Raw genomic sequence first — 20947 nt, forward strand, 5'->3', positions numbered from 1 at the left:
TTGAAGGGATTTTTGAAGGGATAATTGATGACAGACAGCCAATTAAGAGGATAACTAAAATCCGGATACCTAAAATCCGGATTTTTGGCCTCTGTGTGACACCGCCTTTATAAAGCAAGATAATTCTCTCTTGAAGGATTTTTCAAGGGTTTTTTAAAGGGATTTTTCTGTCTGACACCAAGGTTGAAATAATACCTTTAAAGGTCAGTGTAAGTTTAACGTGATTGGCTAGCATGCATAGGGTTTTTAACGCGCTATCATAACCTGCGCACAATACGTGCCTTCACGGTTGTTTCATCGCAAAGCATGCCGGGACATAATTCTAGTCCATTTTCACCTTCGCCGTGATCAGCTGTCCTGTTGCAAACAACGGAATTCGTATCGAATCAACATCATAATCTTGTACATAGTCCGCTATTCTGCAGTGATTTTCTTCCAATCCAGTATCATTTGTACGGTAAGAAAACCAAAGTTTGTGGTTATTCATTTTTATGACTAATAAAGCTGATAATACGACGTAATGAGAGTGGGCCGAGATCCAACTTTAGTAAATGTAGGCCTAGATCTAGATCTAGTCCCGTATGTTCAAATGTGTGTGCATTTTAAGTAGACTGATTGTCTTTTAAGCTGCTTAAGTACACTCGTCTCGTGTTTTAGGTAGAAATGTACAGTAATATGAGATTTATGTCTCATGAAATATGAATAGACTTTCTAGATCCTATAATTGATAATGGAATAGGGTCTACTAGAATGGCCGACAGTTAGGCCTAGAAAGTGATTGCAATTAGAAATTATAAATGTAAGAAAGTAAAAGAGGCCATGAAAACGATAAATTTTTTCGATCTGGATCTGAATATAATAGTCTGATATCAATGAGCTCTACTTGAGGATCTACATGACGGGGGCGTACGGAGGATTTTTTCGAGGGGGGGGGGGGGGGGGGCCGGGTTTTTTTTTTTTTTCCTTCTTTTTTCCCCCGAAAATATGAAATTTGGGAGACCGATATTTTGTTCAGTTGGTGGGGGGTAAGGTCACCTTTTTTGGGTCACCCTTTAGCACAAAAAATGTTTAATTTATTTTTGTTATTAAAAAAGTGAGGGGGGGGGGGTTTCCTCAAAAACACACACACACATAGTCTAAACAAAATTGGAGGAGGGGGGGGGGTTCAACCCCCGAAACTCCCTCCCCCCTGCATACACGTCTGCTACATGATCTAGTGTTGAAGAAGTGATGAGGGTTCTTTGGTCACAAACTTAAATTTGATTTTCTTTTCCCTTTTATTTATCAGTTGCAGCATCATCGAACACTATGACCCATGAATCAGAAGATAACGTAGATGCTACGAGAGAGCTCATTTCACAATGGACAACAGAAGTGTTACGTGACTTTCTACAAGGAGGGGACTCAAGCTTGGAAATCGAGTACCGGTAGTCATTATTTTATGGGTGTTCTCTGCCTTGACTCTGGGGGTACTGTTCAGCCATCCGAGGTAGAGATAAACTGGACGATGGATGGAGAGGGGGGGGGGGGGGGGGGGGGGGGGGGAGAAAGGCATGCAGACTGCAGAGCTGGTCGTCTACTATGTATAGAGACATTTGTGTGTACCTAGTAGATAAGGACCCTCCATCACTAGAGGGAAGAATGAGAGACTACAAAGAGGGAAAGGCATTTAGTTATTTTGCCAGTTTCTGGTTAGGGAGATATTTTTTTCATCTCGTGGGAGAAAGCTGTCTGTAATTCAAAATCATTTGATACTTGAATAAATTTAGTTCATTTTCTAGACTGTTTCATGTCAAACCGTTGATTCTACTTTCTTGTGAGTATAGTCAGAGAGATAGAGAAGTAACACGAGTAAAGAATGAAAAAGAAGCTAATATTTGAACGAGGAGGAGAAAATGGAGATTACGTTGTTGCCCATAGAGTTGGAATAATTGTTCTTACCACTTTTTATTAAATGATTGTGACCATTTGGTTTATTGTTTGTACATAAAGGTCATATGTTATAAGAACTGTATTGATCAATCTAAAGAGTCTTATAGATTGATTAATACAGTTTTGAGATGATGATGATGATTGTGATGATGAACGAGAAGGAGAAGAGGAGGAACATATCATGAGTTGATGGAGAAAAGATTGATCGAGGGGTTATCATTACAGAGAGAGAGAAAGAGAGATGGACTAACATGAGGAAGGGAGAGCAAGAATGGAGGCTATGACATAGGGGAAGAGATAGAAATCAAAATTATATTTATACTAACATTTACTAAATTAGAATAGTAAATTAGAAGATAAAGCTAAAGGAAAGAATGCAAACTAAAATTAAGCAAAGACCATCACAATATCGTTTACATTATAATATAAATTAAGTAAAGGTACATGGAAACGTGTACATTTGTAAAATTTAATCTCTTGTTCTCTTAGATCTTCCTCTTCACACCTAATTCTTGCTCTCCCTCTCTATCTCTCCCTCCCCTCTCTGTCTCTTTCTCTCTCCTCTCTCCTTATTATCACTCTTTCTCTTTCATTAAGCGTCGACATCTCTCTCGATGCCTCTCTCTGTTTCTATGATTTTTCTCTCGTTAAATATTTAAAACATCAGGTCTGTCTGACCTTCCTCTCTTGAATAAATCATGAATAACTTCAACTCGGCGTCCTACATACAGTAATGATTGCTTAGTACTCATCTACAACCTTCTCTGTGTTGTTTTTTTTTTATTGATAAAATAAATATAACCATGAGATGAATACAAGTTAGATCAATATCAACAGGTTTAATGCAATGCATATAAGTTGACATCTTATGAAGAAGTAGTACCACCCCCGCCCCCCCTCCAGGAACAAGAACGGAGGTACCGCATGCGTGTTCCCAAAATCTCTGGCTCGTAACAAAGAAAAAGATCTGCCCGTATTGACTTTACACACTGGACTTTTGCTGAGAAGGGGGGGGGGGGGGTACCACCTTTAATGCAAACACATTTAAAGGGATCGGGTAACTTACTCTCAGATTCTGAAACAAAATCCTGGATTTAGCTCATGCTGCAATGATAAATTTAGGTCAGTCAGGAACTCAATGACTTTTACAATCCGATCGCCTGTCTGATTATCAAGATATTTACGATTGGAAATCGAAACCAAATTTTGTGTTTGCCAAACGGTTTTCATAACACTACAGTTTATTGGGGAAAACGAGTATGGTAAAAGGGGTCAAACAAAGATTTTTACTTTTTAGAGGCACTTCTTGATCATTTTGAAGCACAATTTTGTTAGGGCTTCAGTATTAATACACCATATCACAGACACTGGTAGCACGTAGGGCCATACGTCCATCTCGGTTTAAACATTGTTATACATTGTTAAACAATGCATTTTACAATACCTTTACAACATACACCATACACCATTTGCTGTCACATGGTTTGGAAATCACATTACAGATAATAATTCTACAACTGCGAGGTTTCACCTGTCGTCATTTGATACCCGAAGGAACACTTTTTTAGGGGCTAAATCTAATTTTTTCACAAGGCAAAATAACTATATGCCTTCCCCTCTTTGTAGTCTCTCATTATTTTTCCCTCTAGTGATGGAGGGTCCTTATCCAGTAGGTACATACAAACATAGTAGGCCAGTTCTGCATGCCTACCCCCACCCCCCCAATCCATCCATTGTCCAGTTCCTCACAGTGTCTACCTCGGATGGCTGAACAGCTACCGCGTCAAGGCAGAGAACACCCATAAAATAATTACTACCGGTACTCGATTTCCAAGCTTGAGTCCCCTCCTTGTAGAAAGTCACGTAACACTTCTATTGTCCATTGTGAAATGAGCTCTCTCGTAATCTACATGCACGTTATCTTCTGTTTCATCGGCCGTGTTCGATGATGCTGCAACTGATAAATATAAGGGAAAAGACAATCATATTAAGTTCGTGACCACAAGAATGATTGTAACAAAAGAATCCTTATCACTTCTTCAACACGTAGATGCTCAAGTTGAGCTCATCGATATCAGAATTTATATCCAGATCCAGATCGACAAATCTATCATTTTCATGGCCTCTTTTAGAGGTCTACTTTTTTACACTTAATTGCAATCACTATCTAAATGTCAGCCATTCTAGTAGACCCTATTCCATTATCAATTATAGGATCTAGAAAGTCTATTCATATTTCATGAGACATAAATCTCATATTACTGTACATTTCTACCTAAAACACGAGACGAGTGTACTTAAGCAGCTTTAAAAGACAATCAGTCTACTTAAAATGCACACACATTTGAACATACGGGACTAGATCTAGGCCTACATTTACTAAAGTTGGATCTCGGCCCACTCTCATTACGTCGTATTATCAGCTTTATTAGTCATAAAAATGAATAACCACAAACTTTGGTTTTCTCACCGTACAAATGATACTGGATTGGAAGAAAATCACTGCAGAATAGCGGACTATGTACAAGATTATGATGTTGATTCGATAAGAATCCCGTTGTTTGCAACAGGACAGCTGATCGCGGCGAAGGTGAAAATGGACTAGAATTATGTCCCGGCATGCTTTGCGATGAAACAACCGTGAAGGCACGTATTATATTAGCGCGCATTTAATGATTGAACGTGTGATGTCACAATTACCGTGTTTACACAGTGACCCGCCTCGAGGGTTAAAGCGGGTTGAAGCCGCGAGGCGTGTTGAACCCGGCAATTTTTCGTCATGTAAACGGGATCCCAGTGCCGGGTTCAACACGCCTCGCGGCTTCAACCCTCGAGGCGGATCACTGTGTAAACACGGTAAATGCTTATCTACCTAAAGGGCACGTACGCAATGGCCCATCATAAATCCGGATTTTTGGCCTATGTGTGACACCGCCTATTAGGCAGTGTCACACAGGAAAATCCCGACCGTTTAGATAGATAAACCATTTTAAGCTTTTTCGATCTGCCTTCAATCTCCTTAAAATTCGTGCAATCTTTACGAAAAAAGTCTTAGTTTTTCTATTATAATCAGTGTTTTTATCACAGCACTATAATCAATAAAGTACTTAAAAATTAGTATTTGGTTGTGCTCGATTAGTACTCTCAATTTAACGCAACATAAGAGTAATTGTAATCACCTCATTCTGTTAATAAATGTTAATTGTAATTACCATACACAGTTGTAACCACTGCGGTTCAGGTTATCTTTAGAATCTAAGGCGAAGGGAGCAAACCCCAACAGGAACCCGTGCCACCGTGACAGCTTTGAGGTCGATTGACGATATGGAAATCCCAACATCCTTCGACCAGTCACTGCAGGGTCTAGTGGTTCACCCCTTTCCTGGCTTGTCCTCGTCTGTGTGAAACTGCCACCAGTTCCCCGCGTGATTACTGTAAGTAACTTGCAAGAGCTACCGGTACTTACTTACCTTTGCAAGCAGCCTCCGTGAAAGTGAAGGCGGTCTTTGTCGCTTCGCGACAGACTACTACTACTACTACTACTACTACTACTACTACTAGTAGTAGTAGTGGTGGTGGTATTGGTAATGTATTGGTAGTATGTATTTTGAGTGAAGCACCGATATATTTTTACGTGTACTACCCCAGTCATAGGATTCAAGCTTGCCCGCACACAATATGCATATTCTCCACGCCATGGCGAGCATTTCAGATACGCAACCTTCTTTACAGACACTCACAATACTGATCAAAGTACTGTGAATTTGTCCACCATTCCAAGAGAAGCAATGTAGATAAAAGGATGACAGCATCTCCAGTCAAATATCAAAACCACTACTTCAATGTTGATAAACGATACGAAAACATTTTACTACTTACGTGTAACTCCCGTTCCTCCTAGTATGCCCATGTTTCTATGCTGAGTGATACTGAATTATGGAATGGTAACCTTCCACAATTGCCTCAAGTATTAAAAAATGGACTTTACACAATTAGTTAATATTTAACTTGTGAATTAGCTCTTATGATGACTTGGAGTCGTAGTTTCATTTTATTTCATTTAGTCGTCCAGGATAAGTTTTACATGTCAATTCGAATCATCTTTTGCGTTTTGTCAACGATAAAATACCCTCTCTGTACATATTATACATACACAGTGGCGTACCTGGGGTACTCCGTCAGGGGGGGGGGGGGCAAGCGACCGAAACAAACAAAAAAGGCGATGCTAATTTTCACTTCTGGCGAGCGAGCGAGCAAAAAAAAAATCTTTAAGTAACGTTTGGTATATAAACTGGTATTGTTGCAAGTTGGGGGTGGGAACATTCACTTGTTAGCGACGTTAATTTAATTTTTTTTGCAAACGAGTGTAGCGAGCAAGAAAAAAAATCACGTCTTTTTTAATAATTGCCACTTAAACTTGGTTCAATCGTCCCATGCAGGGCGCGGGAACAATATTGTGTTTAGGGTGATTTTATACCCATTTTAGCTAGCGAGCGAAAATACATCTTTCTCTCAATGAATTGCTATATAAAATTTGTTTCATTGTTGCAGGTAGGGGGCGGGCACAATCGTGTTTAAGGTAATGTCAATCCCATTTTGGCGGGCAGGCAACCCCCTACATTTATCTTTGTAATGATATTGTAGCAGGTTAGTGGTGGGCACATAATTCCACGAGCTAGCGAGCGTAGCGAGCGGAAATTTTTTTTTTTTCTTTTATAGGGAAAATATGGTACATAAAACTTGGGTTCATTGTTCCATGTCAGGGACGTGATTATCAAAAGCGGTGTTATTTCTATTTTGACGAGCGAGCGTAGCGAGCGAGCAAAAAAAAAATCACTTCTCTTTTATAGGGAAAATATGGTACATAAAACTTGGGTTCATTGTTCCATGTCAGGGACGTGATAATTAAAAGCGGTGTTATTTCTATTTTGGCGAGCGAGCGTAGCGAGTGAGCAAAACAAATCACTTCTCTTTTATAGGGAAAATATGGTATATAAACTTGGGTTCATTGTTCCATGTCAGGGACGTGATTATTAAAAGCGGTGTTATTTCTATTTTGGCGAGCGAGCGTAGCGAGCGAGCAAAATTTTTGTAATGATAATTGGTTCATATATTTCAGATTTTTTTGTTGCAAGGCAGGGCTTACACAATCATGTCTAAGGTGATGTTAATTCCATTTTGGCGGGCACAAGCACACCAAAACTTCTTTGAATAACGTTTGGTACATAATTATTAACTGGTTATTGCAGGTTGGGGCGGGCACGTTAGCGGTGTCAATTCCATTTTGGCGAGCGAGCATAGCGAGCAAGCAAAAAAAAAAATTCTCTTTTAATAGAAATTAATAAATAAACTTGTTTTTATTGGTGCAGGTCAGGATGGACGCAATCGCGTTTAACGCGATTCAATTCCATTTTGGCGAGAGGGCGAAAAAACTCTTCCATTTTTAATGATATTGTTGCAGGTCAAGGGTGGGCACAATTGTTTCCAAAGCAATGTCTATTTATTTTATTCGCGAGCGAGAAAAATGAATTAGTCTCTTTTAGTAACATTTGGTACATGTATTATGTGTTATTGCTGCCATGGTTGCAGGTCGGGGCCCGTCGGGGCAGGCACAATAATCTAGGCAATACTAATCCTTTTCTTTTTTCAGGGGGACGAGCAAGTGAAAACATTTAATACAAAATAGGCTAGCAAGCAGTTCGCGCCAGCGAAGAGTTTCAAATTTGTTATATCACTTATATTTTCCTATTTTCATTTGTTTTAATTTTTCAGGGCCGTATGCGGAATATTTTTCTGGTGGGGGAGGGGGAAAGATGCGTTAAAAGTTTTCGAAGAATCTCAAAAGCAAAAGGAGTGAAGGGAGTTCGAGCGACCGAACTGGTCATGAGGGTACTTTTGCATTTTCAAAAGTAGAATTGAAGGATTTGGTATAGGCCTACACTACATTTTCAGGAAAAAAACTGTACGTTTTCAAAATATCTGGGGTCAACTGCCCCCCCCCCCCCTGGTGCGTACGGCCATGGTCTTTTTTTTTTTTTTTTAATTTCCCCATTTTTATTCCTTTCCTTTTCTTTTCCCTTTTTCTTCCTTTTCTCTTCTTTTTCCTTTTTTCTTTCCTTTTTTCCTTTTTTCTCTTTCTTTCCTTTTTTCTTCCCTTTTCCTTTTTTCTTTTTCTTTCCTTTTCCTTTCTTTTCTTTTCTTTCCCCTTTTTCTTTTTTTCTCCTGGAGCCCGTCAGGGGGGGGGGGGGCACTCTGCCCCCCTGCCCCCCCCCATAGGTACGCCAGTGTACATACATGTTTCACATAATAATGAGTACAGGGTGCAACACAATATTTAAATTCTAAAGTGCTCTAAAATGCAAAGTTTCATCATTCGTAACAGAGAATTTTCTCGGTTTGTCGCTTCGCCAATCTTTTTTTCTTCTCTAAATGGCAACTTAACGCTAGCTGTTAGAAAGATTGTGTAAGTTCAGATCATAATATGTTTTGCATGTGTGATTATTGTGGTCTAATTGAACAGCAAATTTCTAAATCACCAAAATGTCTATCTCGTTCGCGATGCTACCTCGTAAACAAGATATATATAATTGTTATACTGCAAAAAGTGAAATCTGATGCGTGTGTGTATGGGGAGGGGGGAGGGGTAGTTGTAGGGATGAACTGACACAGGGTCCACCCCTCCTCCATCCCCGGTCGTGGCAAGAAATCGCCTACCATGTACCCCCCGCCCCCCAAAAAACAACACAAAACAACAACAACAACACAACAACGACAAAACCCAGCTGTAATCGCAACATCAACAAATGAAAAAACAACAGCGAGACAATGATATCATAAAGAAAACTTTCGATAGGGGAATTTATATATCATAAGCCTGTGACATAAATTGAAATAAAATACAGGTTTATTAGAAACGATTCATCATTGCAGTCAAAAAACTGAATTCGCATGAGCTAGAAATAACTGTAAAAAGTACATTAAAAACACACAGGTATAACATTAGCATAAACAGCGCACGCGATTTCATAAATAAGTTATGGGTACTTAATTATATATTTTGAAGATGTCACTTATGCATTAAAAAATATGTGTTTGAGATTTGATTATAATATCATAATTTCTGTTAATTCTGTTTACTCGCCTTATCTACTTTCTGCAGATCATTACGTTTTATACACGGGTACTGCATGGGTTCAAGTATGGTGGGGGAGGGGGGCAGAAATAGCATACCTGCGTGTTAAACGGCTATCGATATGAAGGCAAAGGTACTCGAGATGTACATGAACAATTAATTTGATGACAGATTGTTAATAGTTAATAATTGACTTTGAAGTTCTTAGTAATTAATAATAATAATAGTGGCTACTTGTAAAGCGCGCAGGTCCACCTTTCGGTGTTCATGGCGCTTAGAACAAAATCCATGTAACAAAAATAAGAAAGATAAAACAAAAAACGAAATTCGAAATTCATATAAACATAGTAAATTAGAATATTGCAATAATTACATCGAGAGAAAAAAAAAAGTTTTCAGTTGTGATTTGAATGTTTCTGTTGACGACAGTTGACGTATTTGTAGAGGGAGTTCATTTTAGAGTTTCGGACCTATGGCTGAGAGAGCCCGATTGCCCCAAGCATGTTTTATTCTAGGTGTAGCGTGTCTGATGACGAGCGAAGACTTCGTGTGGGATTGTATTTGGAAACAAAGTTGCTGAGGTATGTAGGGGAAATAAGATAGTAAACTGAATGATGTACGAGTAACAGAATTTTAAAGATACTTTTTTTGTCAACTAGCAACCAATGGAGAGAACGGAGAATGGTTGACATGGAATCATATTTTTCAGTGAATGTTAATTGGGGGGGGGGGGGAGGGGGGGGGTGCAGTATTTTGAAGTCGTTGAAGTTTTGTGACATTTTTTTTGGATGATTACAGAACAACGAATTTGCAAAATCTGAACTAGAAGAAATTAAAGCATGAATCAAGATCTCAGCCGCAGATTTAGATAAACACTTTCTTATGTAACCTTGATTAATTATTTGATACCTTACACTCGGTTGAACATGTGTTATATGACTACGACATGACATTTTCTTATCAAATATTACACCTAAATTACGACCTGTTTTTGATGGAGTGATACACGTGCAACCAATATGGAGATGACACGATTAATAGTCAACCTTTCGTAACATGTGCTTCGTACCTAATAATATGAACTCACATTTATCATCATTCAGCTTAAGGCAATTATATATTAGTCAGGATTTCAGGTCTTCTAGACATGTTGCAAGTTTTTAAACAGCTGATGACAGTGAAGACATTGTAGGTTTAACCGAAAATTAGATTTGGATGTCATCAGCAATGGTAACTAATACAATGTTTGTGAATTATCTTCCTAATTGGTTGCATAGAAAGAGAAGAGAGCAGTGGCCCTCCTCCCGAACCCTGGGGTACACCATACTTCATAGTACTTTTAACAGAGGTAGAATTTTAACATACTTAGATCATTCAGAGAGATATGATATAAAACAATTAAGGACGGTACACTCGATACCTATGATTTCAGCCTTCAAATCAGGAAAGGGTAATCTACTGTATCGAAAGCTGAGCTCATATATTAGAGTAGTAATATTACTGCAATCCAGTTCTCTAAAATACTATCTGTTAAGTTGACAAGTAGTGTTTCCACACTATGACCAGGCCTATGGGCAGATTGGCATGGGTCAAACAATTAAATATCTCGTAAATATACAGTCAGTTGTGAGAAAACAACCCGTTCCAACATTTTACTCAAAAAGGATAAGTTTAAGATTGGGCGATAATTTTTGAGACACTCCTGATCTCAGCCCGATTTGTTGAAGGTTGGATAGATGACAGCTGTTTTACAAACCTGTTGGACAACACTAAGGCTAGCATTTATAATACTTGTGATGACAGGTGCCAAGATTGTGCTACACTTCTTAACCAAATCTGTTGGGGTCGGATCAAGCTCTCATGATTTGTTGGTAAGTTCTTGATAAATGTTTCCATCTCACTGACAGTGACCGACCGAAACTTACTCAAATCTGATTCGGCTTCACAAACAGTGTCATCTAACTGTACAACATGAGTTTGGAAGCACTGTCAGATTGTTTGAAGTTTGAAGTTTTATTTATTCCACATTTTACCTAGAAAAACACTTTATATTCTTTTCATTTTAATACAGGCGTATTTCATTATAAGAATAGATTTCACACAAGAAACACAATATATAGATTTCAAATCAAATCAAATGTACCGCAAAATAAGTACGAAATTTCGAAATATGTATATATAACAGCCTAGGTAGAACAATGTAAAATGTGGGGAGCCTAAATAAAAAGCAAAGCTTGTATGTGAATATGCTCCCGTACTGAGTAACACAACATAGTAGGTATGGATTTAAAAGGTATTATAGGAGGCGAAAACGGAGTTGTATAGTATGAGATTCTAGAGACGTACAAGGAGAGTGAATTTGAGAAGAAACGAAGAATAGAAATGAAGAGTAAAGAGAATAATATAATAGTGAAAAGTAGGAGAAGGTGAAGGAGGGAAGAAAGAGGAAGAAGAGGAAGACGAAAAAGAAGTGGAAGAAGAGGTAGTAGAAGAATAAGAGAAGGCAAATTGATGAAATCACTGGCATTGTATAATAACAAAAACAAAGTCTGTATAACCACCTGTACGACCACCTGTACGATCCACCGCGACATCAACATTACTTTTATACATACTTACTTAAAAGTAAACACCTGAGCTTTCGTTTAAATGAATTAATAGAGGGGCTTCCAACTAGTTCGTTATTCAGGCTGTTCCAGAGTTTAGGTCCATTAAAAATAATTGTTTTGTTAGCAAAAACGGTGCGAGTTCGAGGGAGATGAAAATGGGTTGACTGTTTAGTAGGGCAAGGATGTATAGTATTATTGCGTTGAAAAAAGGGGACGAAGCATCTGACAAATTATCTTTGGATAGTTCATACATAAATATTCCAATATTATATAAATCCAAGTCGGATATTTTAAGAATATTACAATTATAGAAAAGCATATTTGTATGAGCAAAATATCCACAAAATATCGATACAAAATATTGGCAAGCTTGAACCGATCACCATGAGTGAGATGGTTGTTTTCTGTGGAGTAAATTATTAGCGACTTTATAAAGTGTCTTCGTGTCTTTCCCACAATCCTCTACTTTTTTTAATGATAGTTTGACTGAGCAATCGTAATAAAGCTTAAACATGTTGTGTTAGGGGTACGATACATCTGCCTATGAATCTCAATTTTGTGAACCTTGGACTTCTTTCTAGTTGTCTACGAAGCAGTTTTGCTTGAGCTTTGTTTTAATAATTTTTTTTTTATTGCTTCAAATCAAAGATATTTACAATCGTTGTTCATTATAACATTCAAACTGCATAACAAATACAATACAATTCAAAGTAAACAAATGAATATGTAAAATAATTAATCAAATATCAAATATCAAATCAAATTAAATTAGAGGTTTCCACTTTTGTTTGTGTTATTCTGTTTTCATTTTCTGAATACAATTATATGTTCTACTTGTTGAAGAAAATCTAGTTCTTTGGTAAAACGTAAAAAAGATTTTTGTCTTTACACTTTGTTTTATGAATAAAATATTTTGCATAAAATATAATTGTATTTATAAAATGGTGAGTTTTTTCGCCAAAACCAAAACAAATATATAGGTATGAACATTTTTGAGTGTATACATTTTTTCTTAATAACCAAGCATTTATATCAGACCAAAATTGTTGAATTTTAGAACATGTACAAAACAAATGCAATAAACTTTGTGGTTTTTACAGAAATTACAGACTGGAGAGTTGTGTATGCCGATTTCATACAAATAATCATTCGTAGCCAAACGACGGTGGATGAATTTAAATTTAAATACACGAATCTTTGTGTCTAGCGTTACCCAATATATAATTTTAAATATATTCTGCCATTGAATTAAGTCATTCAAATCATAGGACCTTTTTTCACACTGATTCGTATTTAATAAATTTGATCAAAATGTAGACACTAATTTTTCATAACAGGGTTTGGTTATTTTTTTTAATCTAAAAAATTCCATATATCCATCTTCTTCTAGTTCTTGTTCTAAATCACCTATTTTCAATATTCTTTTCAATTCTTTTTTTCATGCAAAATAGCAATGCAAAATATTCCAAATAACATCCTTGATTCAACTGTAAAATTTCCTGTAACTCCAAAAAAGGTTTAAATGATCCATCTATTTTTATTTTATTTTTTACAAACAAAATTCACTTATCAAACCAGTTTTTATACATAATAATTTGTCCATCTATTTTGATATGAGAGTTATCCCATATCGATTGATTCATAATATCTTTAAAGTTCACGGGGTTGTAGTATCTGTAGTGTGACCAAGCAACAAGAGCATCTTTCCAAAATCCATTTATGCCGCTATAATCCAAATCACTTCCTACAAAATTACACAATAATATATACACTCCACCTATTTGTTTAGTATTGGCATAAAGAAACTTTTTCCAATGACCATCATTTTATTTGTCCAAAACTCTTTTTACCCATGCAATTTTTAGGGCTTTACAAAAACTCTCTATAGGCGTCATTTTCATCCCACCATCGTTAAATTATTATACTTAATACTTCTCTTTATTCGGTCACCTTTATTGTTCCAAAGAACTTTTTAGGTGGGTTAGGAGTGTTACTAAATAAATATACAAACTTTGGAATGACAAGTGCTTTGATTACTGCAATTTTTCCAACTAATGACAAACTCCTGTTACTCCAAACCTTTAGCAAATTATCAGTTTCTTTATTTTTTTCTTCAAAATTTAAATCATATAGATCGAATTCATCTGAGGCAGGTATTTTTAAACCTAAATAAATTAATGAATCAGAAACCCATTTAAATTTCTTATCTATATATATAAAGTACCCTGAAAATTACCCAAACGAACGATATTGCTCTTCTCTATGTTTATTTTCAAACCTGATATACTTGCAAATTGTGATAACACATTACAACATTTTTTTAAATTATCCTCGGTCGCTGATAAATAAATAACAGTATCATCTCATATTGACTAAGTTTCAATTCCGAGTCGTTTACACGGATCCCTATAATATCTTTTGATTGTCTAATCATCACCCCTAAAAATTCAGCACCAATTAAAATTAAAGATGGTGAAAGAGGGCAACCTTGTCTTACATCCCTCTGTATATTGAATGACGGCGAGGAATATCCATTATTAAGTACACAACCTTCAATGTTCTTATAAAGTGTTTTTATCCATTGAATATAATTTTCCTTAAAACCAAATTTCTTTAAGCATATTTACACAAAATTCCATTCTAAAGAATCGAATGCTTTTTCGAAACCAATAGAAAAAGCAAGACCATCTACAAAATGTGATTTACAAAATTCTATCATGTCTAAAAACAAACGAATATTTTCTCCAATGTATCTATTTTTCATAAAACCAGTTTGATCAGAACAAATTAAGAGTGGAAGTACCTTTTTTTTTTTTATTCCATTTGCTATTATTTTAGCTAATATTTTATAGTCTGTATTTAATAAAGAAATTGGACGCCAATTTTTCAAATATAAATTATCTTTTCCTTGTTTAGGGAGTAAAGTAATTATTCCTCTTCTCATTGAGGGACAAAGTTCACCATTTTTAAAACATTTATTAAATACCTGACATAGATCATCTTTTAACTCTTGCCAGAACACCTTATAAAAATTAACAGAAAGCCCATCTGATCCGGGTGTTTTATCATTGGGCATAGACATTACTGCTTCAAAACATTCAGCTTCTGTAATAGGACCTTCACATAAAACTGCAGATTCTTCTTCTAAAACGGGTAAGTCATATTCATCCCAACAAAATTCATTGTTTTCCTTTTCCGTTTGTCTAGTTGAATACAGTCTTTCATAAAAATTCTTTTCTTCGAACAAAATATCATTTGGCTCAATCACTAGTCTCCCATCGACAGATAATCTTGATATATGTTTTTTATAAAAATTCCGTTTTTCTAAATGAAAAGAATATCGTGTATTCTTTTCCCCTTCAGCTATCCAAGTTGCTCTTATACGAACCATTACACCTCGTATGTAAATTTTGTGTAAACTAATCAATTCCGTTTCATAAACATCAATCAATTCTTTCAATTCATTATTTCGAGGATCCAAATAAACGTTAATGTGTTTTTTCGATTCGTTTTCTTACTTCATCTATATTTCGATTATTTTATTTTTTATTTAATTTAGACAAATGGGTCATTTTTTGCTTTATTTTTAATTAAAAATATACCCATTTCCTTTCCATTTCTGTTTCCTCAGTTTCATTTAGAAAAGAGACAATGGATAGTCTAATTTCCTCTTTTATCTTTTCATTCATCAATAGAGAAGAATTAAGTTTCCAAAAACCAGGTCCCCTTTTAGGGACTGATCGACTGATTTCAATAGTTATAGCTGAATGGTCACTTCGATAGCCAAACTTAATATCACATTCTTTAACAAACTTCCGTAAACTACTAGAAATAACAAAATAATCGATTCTACTCTGAGAACCATTAGATTGTCAAGTATATTGAATCTTACATGGGTTTTCAACACGCCAAATATCAATCAAATTATAGTCCTCTTTTAAAATTTCAAGGCAGTCATAGCATTTAGGATGATATTGTTTTGAAGTTGGGTGTCTATCTAGAAAGGGTTTTGTACCGTGTTCCAGTCTCCCCCAATAATTAGAGGCTCGGATCCATGCGTTCCTAAAATATCATATAATTTATTAAATACATTACAATCGTCGCGATTGGGACTATATACATTAACACCAGTAAAATTGGTATTATCATGCATTACATTTAATAAAATAATTCGCCCTTGACAATCTCTGTGGATTGAGGACATTTTCAAATTACTATTTGATTTAATCAAAATACATACTCCTGCGCTGCAAGATGTACCATGAGAAAAATAACATTTAAATCCCCATTCCCTTGCCCATATTCTGTCTGAGTCTTTAACACTATGTGTTTCTTGTACGAGAAATGTATTTTATTTCATATTTCGTCGTTCGAAATTACATGAGATCCCGCCAAGCGCATGCGCAGCCAATTCGCCGCGCAATTGAATTTTACAGGGAAAGTAACTTTCCCTCAGCAGTCAAAATACCTAATTTTCGGCGTTTTTTCGGACCACCGGTTTCGAAAAAATACTTCATTAGGGAGAGTAACTCTCCTTTTTCATGTTTTTGGAAGACTTGAGAGAATCTGTGCTGTTTTTATATCAAAAATCGAAGTTTTGTTCCGATTTCCACGTACACGATGGCGTCTCCGTCAGGCAGCACCAAGCAGAAAACCAGCGAAACGCTGAGCACGGCTAAAGCCGGAACTTCCCCGGGCGAAACCGCCGCGGGCCCCTCTACGAAGCCTGAGCCAAAGCGCTCATCGGCAGTGAAATCCTCCGATACGAAACGCAAAAGTGTCTTGGCAAAGCCTGCCTCGAATGAGTCTAATTACTCTGGGCCTAAAAAGAAGGGCAAAAAGCCTGAAGAAAAGGAGGACTTCACGGATTTACGAGGAAGACTTGACAAATTGGAATCCTTAATGGAGAGAATGGTGGATTTTTTGCCTTGTCAATCTGCAACTCGCCCCACAGGGGATACACCACCGACAGCATATACAGCTGCGACGAACGTGAGATTTCGTGAAGTTGAACATGATGATGATGATTTTGAGCATATTGACACTGGAAACATGGGCCAATGCCCTACGTCATATGACATTGGCAGCATGGATGAGGGTGATGTCAACGAAACTGTTGCACCAGGTTTAGACCAGGAGAATGAGGACAAAGTTCCTGCCCTGGCTCAGAAATTTGCTATCCCTACTGGGGTTGGTGGCGCGATCCACGATGATTTAGCAAAGTCTGCCATGTACCTCATGTCCCACCAGCTAGAGGAAAATGTGTTGGAGGAAGCTGGAGGGAAATACCCTCCTCCAAGCAATTGTACTCCACTGTGTTGCCCCAACGTGAATGCAGCAATATGGGAAAACCTATCCTCGCAAACGAGAAGCCGTGATTTGAAACTGCAAAGAATCCAAAAGCCTTTGACAAGGGGACTCACAGCTTTTATTCAAACTCTGTCCCCCGATAGCCTATCTGAGACACAACAGGATGCATTGGCATTGCTGTGTAACACAAACTTTGAAATCAACTGCTTACGCAAAGATCAGATTAAGCCAGACTTAAATGCCAAGTACTCACATCTTTGCAAACCTGCCACACCAGTGAGTCAGTACTTATTTGGCGATGACTTAACAAAGAGAGTCAAAGATCTTACAGAACAACAAAAAGCTGCATCTGGCGTGGTGCGTGGACAACGTACACCCCGCCCCAGTACCATCCGTACAGGACGCAAGCGTCCAGCACTTTTCAATACCGCAGACAAGGATGGAACCGTGCCACCGGCACATCACAAACTTTTCCAAGTAGCAGGCCCGCAAGTGGGAACTACAACACGCCCTTTTTAGGCCAGCGAACCCAACGAGGCAGACCATACAGAGCTCCGCCTCACACCCAGACGATGAGCATGGGAAAACAGACCCAATCCTTCCAGCGGCCACAGGCAGCAAGGAGGAAATAGCTACACCATTACCCAAAGAGGTAAGGAGCACATATGAATATTGTGAGAATGTTAATGCTCCTTCTACTTCATGTACATTACAACAAGAATGCATCTCAAATGTGCCTGTTGGAGGTCGATTGATGTATTTCTATCGTAGATGGCGTGAATTAACGTCAGATCTATTTCTGCTATCGGCAGTGCGAGGCTATGAGATCGAATTTGATTATTCGAAAGGGGTTCCCTCAAGAAATAAGCCCCTCTACGGTTACAAAAAGAGCCCTTTAGAAATAAATCAGATTACTAAAGAAATCTTGGCTCTACAAGCAAAAAACGTAATAGAACCTTGCTCATTTGAAGAGGGAGAATTCCTCTCAAACATCTTCACGAGACCCAAGAAAGATGGGGGTACTCGTATGATCTTAGACTTATCAGAGCTTAATCAAAGTCTGAATGTACAACACTTTAAGATGGATAACATCCACACTGCCAAGCACTTGATTTCTCCGCACTGTTATCTTGCATCAATCGACCTCCAAGATGCTTATTACTCCATTCCAGTAGACCCAAATAGTAGAAAATACTTGAGGTTCATGTGGCAGGGTGAGCGCTGGCAATTTGCAGCCTTACCTAATGGGCTCAGCACAGCCCCCAGACTGTTCACAAAATTGCTGAAGCCAGTCTTTGCCGAACTGCGACAAGCAGGTCATACAGTCATAGGATATTTGGACGACACCATAATTATTGGTGAAACAAAAGAAAAGCTGAAAGAGAGTGTGAGTGCAACAACCAAGATCCTCTCAGAATTAGGATTCCTCATTCACACTAAAAAGTCAGTGCTCATCCCAACACGTGAACTAGCCTTTCTTGGCTTCATTCTTAACACTGAGAGTATGATTGTTAAATTGCCTCAAACAAAGGCACAAGAAGTGAAAGATTTATGCCGTGAATTAATGGGCACGTACCTCCCATCAATACGAATGGTAGCACGAGTGATTGGGAAGGTCATAGCAACTTTCCCTGCGGTTGAGTATGGCCCCTTATACTATAGATCAATGGAAAGGGACAAAATTGCAGCCCTCAGACAAAACAGGGGTCATTTTGACAGAAAGATGAAGTTGTCCCTTGAGGCAAAAGAGGAGTTAAAGTGGTGGATGAACAATGTTTCTATGGCCTCCTCCCCAATTGTTAGGAAAAAACCTGACTTAGAATTGCACACAGATGCCAGTGGCCTTGGATGGGGAGCTACTGACCTCCAGAAGCAAACAGGGGGTCGTTGGAATGAATTTGAGGCAGAAAGGGCACGAAACAATGAAATAAATTTCCTGGAAACCCTAGCTGCTGGGTTGGGGATAAAATCCTTTTGCATGAATAAGCGTAACGTTCATGTGATGGTAAGAATAGATAATACCACTGCAGTGGCTTATTTAAATCACATGGGAGGCTGCAAGTCCGCAGTGTGTGACAAGATGACGAGAGAAATTTGGCAGTGGTGCATTTCTCGAAATATTTGGGTCTCCGCAGCCCATCATGTACCTGGTCGGCTCAATACTATAGCAGATGAAAGATCCAGGAAATTTAATGATCGAACAGATTGGAAACTAAACAGACAAGTGTTCGATAGAATAGTTTCCCACTTTGGTGTACCAGAAATAGACCTGTTCGCCTCGAGACTAAATGCTCAAGTAGAGAAATATGTCACTTGGCACCCAGACCCTGGGGCTTTTGCAGTTGACGCATTTACGCTAGATTGGAAACCTTTTGCATTCTATGCATTCCCACCGTTCTGTATGATCCCCAAATGCTTGCAAAAAATCAGAGAGGATAAAGCTAGAGGGTTACTTCTGGTCCCTTATTGGCCTACTCAGGCGTGGTTCCCTCAGTTGGTTAGCATGATGGAAGGAGAGCCACTCTTTATCCAGAGGCAAGAAGATTTGCTACTCCTTCCTGTGTTAAACACCACCCACCCTCTTAATGCTAATATTGACCTCCTATGTTGCAGGTTATGCGGCAACATTTTGAGAATCGGGGACTAAGCAGACGAACAGTGGATATCATTACAGCTTCATGGAGAGCATCAACCTGCAAGCAGTACCAAGTGTACATCACACAGTGGCGAAGATTTTGCCACAGCAGGAATACGAGTTACCTCCAAGCCGAGGTGGAAACGGTACTAGAATTCCTTAGTAGTTTATTTCATGACAGGAACCTTAGCTACAGTGCGATCAATACAGCTCGTAGCGCTTTATCCACTTTTCTGATTCTCGTTGACAGTAATCAGACAATAAGTACTCACCCACTTATAACCAGACTGATGAGAGGTGTTTTTCAACTCAGACCTGTCGTACCTAGATATACAGAAATATGGAATATTAGTCCAGTCCTCAATTTTCTAAGAAAATTGTCTCCAGTAAACTCCTTAAACCTCAGAGATTTAACACTCAAAGTATGTATGCTAATGGCTCTTGTATCGGCACAGAGAGTGCAAACCTTGCATATATTGAAGACTAACAAGATGACCCTGAAAGGGGGCTTTGTGATTTTTCATTTGGATGAACACTTGAAGCAAAGCAAACCAGGAAATACCAATTTTAATTTTAAATTGGAAGCATATCCACCTGATAGAAGATTGTGTATTGTAAAATATGTGAAACATTATGTCCAGCGCACAGGACCACTTCGTGGGAATGAGAACTCATTCTTTGTAAGTTACACCAGACCTCATAATAGAGTAACAACTCAAACCTTATCTCGCTGGATCAAGACCTGCTTGCAAAGAGCAGGTGTGGATACAAACGTTTATAAGGCTCATTCAACGCGGGCAGCATCAACTTCAGCAGCTGCCAAGGCAGCACTTCCAATGGACCAGATCCTAGCCCGAGCAGGATGGTCTTCAGAGAAAACGTTTAGGAAGTTCTACAGGAAACCTTTTGAAAACAAGAGAAACTTTACCCAGGCAGTCTTACAAGATAGCACACTGCTTTAAGAACTGCATCAGAAGGCTTTTCAATAGAACTGGCATTAAGAGACCAGCTGTCTATTTAATAGAACTGGGATTAAGAAACCAGATGTCTAGAATAAACTAGATACAGAAACGAACAATGTTTTTGCAACATTATGACATCTTATACACTGTCGCTCATAAAGTTGGAATATTTTTGTTTTACCCCAATTTATGGAATACTTTTTAAAAAAAATTAAAAATAATAAATCTAGATAATAGTATACATTCTCAGATTTTCTTGAATAATAATTTGCCAATGTATGTTTTGCGTGACTGCTAAAGCATATGAATGTTAGTATGCTTATCTACTAGGGGACCTACGCTCTTAAGTCATAAATGGCAGTAATGA

The 20947-nt window shown here is 37.9% G+C and overlaps 1 protein-coding gene and 2 long non-coding RNA genes across 4 annotated transcripts; 2 read left to right on the forward strand and 1 right to left on the reverse strand.

Annotated features, from left to right (window-relative positions):
* Positions 1-338: 338 nt before the first annotated feature.
* On the forward strand, positions 339-1856 carry LOC105440701. Its single transcript, XR_004063133.1, has 2 exons — positions 339-457; positions 1289-1856. It is a non-coding gene; the product is annotated as an uncharacterized LOC105440701 (long non-coding RNA).
* Positions 1857-3288: 1432 nt separating this feature from the next.
* Positions 3289-4433, reverse strand: LOC115921727. Its single transcript, XR_004063071.1, has 2 exons — positions 4403-4433; positions 3289-3889 (listed from the first exon to the last, which is right to left on the reverse strand). It is a non-coding gene; the product is annotated as an uncharacterized LOC115921727 (long non-coding RNA).
* Positions 4434-16492: 12059 nt separating this feature from the next.
* On the forward strand, positions 16493-20720 carry LOC105443691. Of its 2 annotated transcripts, none has more exons than XM_030979768.1 (2): positions 16493-17635; positions 19597-20720. In XM_030979768.1, the coding sequence occupies exon 2, from the start codon at positions 19600-19602 to the stop codon at positions 20578-20580; it is 981 nt and encodes a 326-aa protein (XP_030835628.1). In that variant the 5' UTR covers positions 16493-17635; positions 19597-19599; the 3' UTR covers positions 20581-20720. The 2 variants fall into 2 exon arrangements, with proteins under 2 accessions (XP_030835628.1, XP_030835629.1); XM_030979769.1 differs by having other exon boundaries at positions 19597-20405.
* Positions 20721-20947: the final 227 nt, after the last annotated feature.

Source organism: Strongylocentrotus purpuratus, unplaced genomic scaffold (assembly GCF_000002235.5).
Source record: "Strongylocentrotus purpuratus isolate Spur 01 unplaced genomic scaffold, Spur_5.0 spur5_scaffold_10, whole genome shotgun sequence".
Taxonomy (NCBI): Eukaryota; Metazoa; Echinodermata; class Echinoidea; order Camarodonta; family Strongylocentrotidae; genus Strongylocentrotus; species Strongylocentrotus purpuratus.

What these genes read in the sequence shown, in the direction of transcription:
- LOC105443691 (XM_030979768.1), top strand. Translation starts at nt 19,600, where the DNA reads ATGCGGCAACATTTTGAGAATCGGGGACTAAGCAGACGAACAGTGGAT.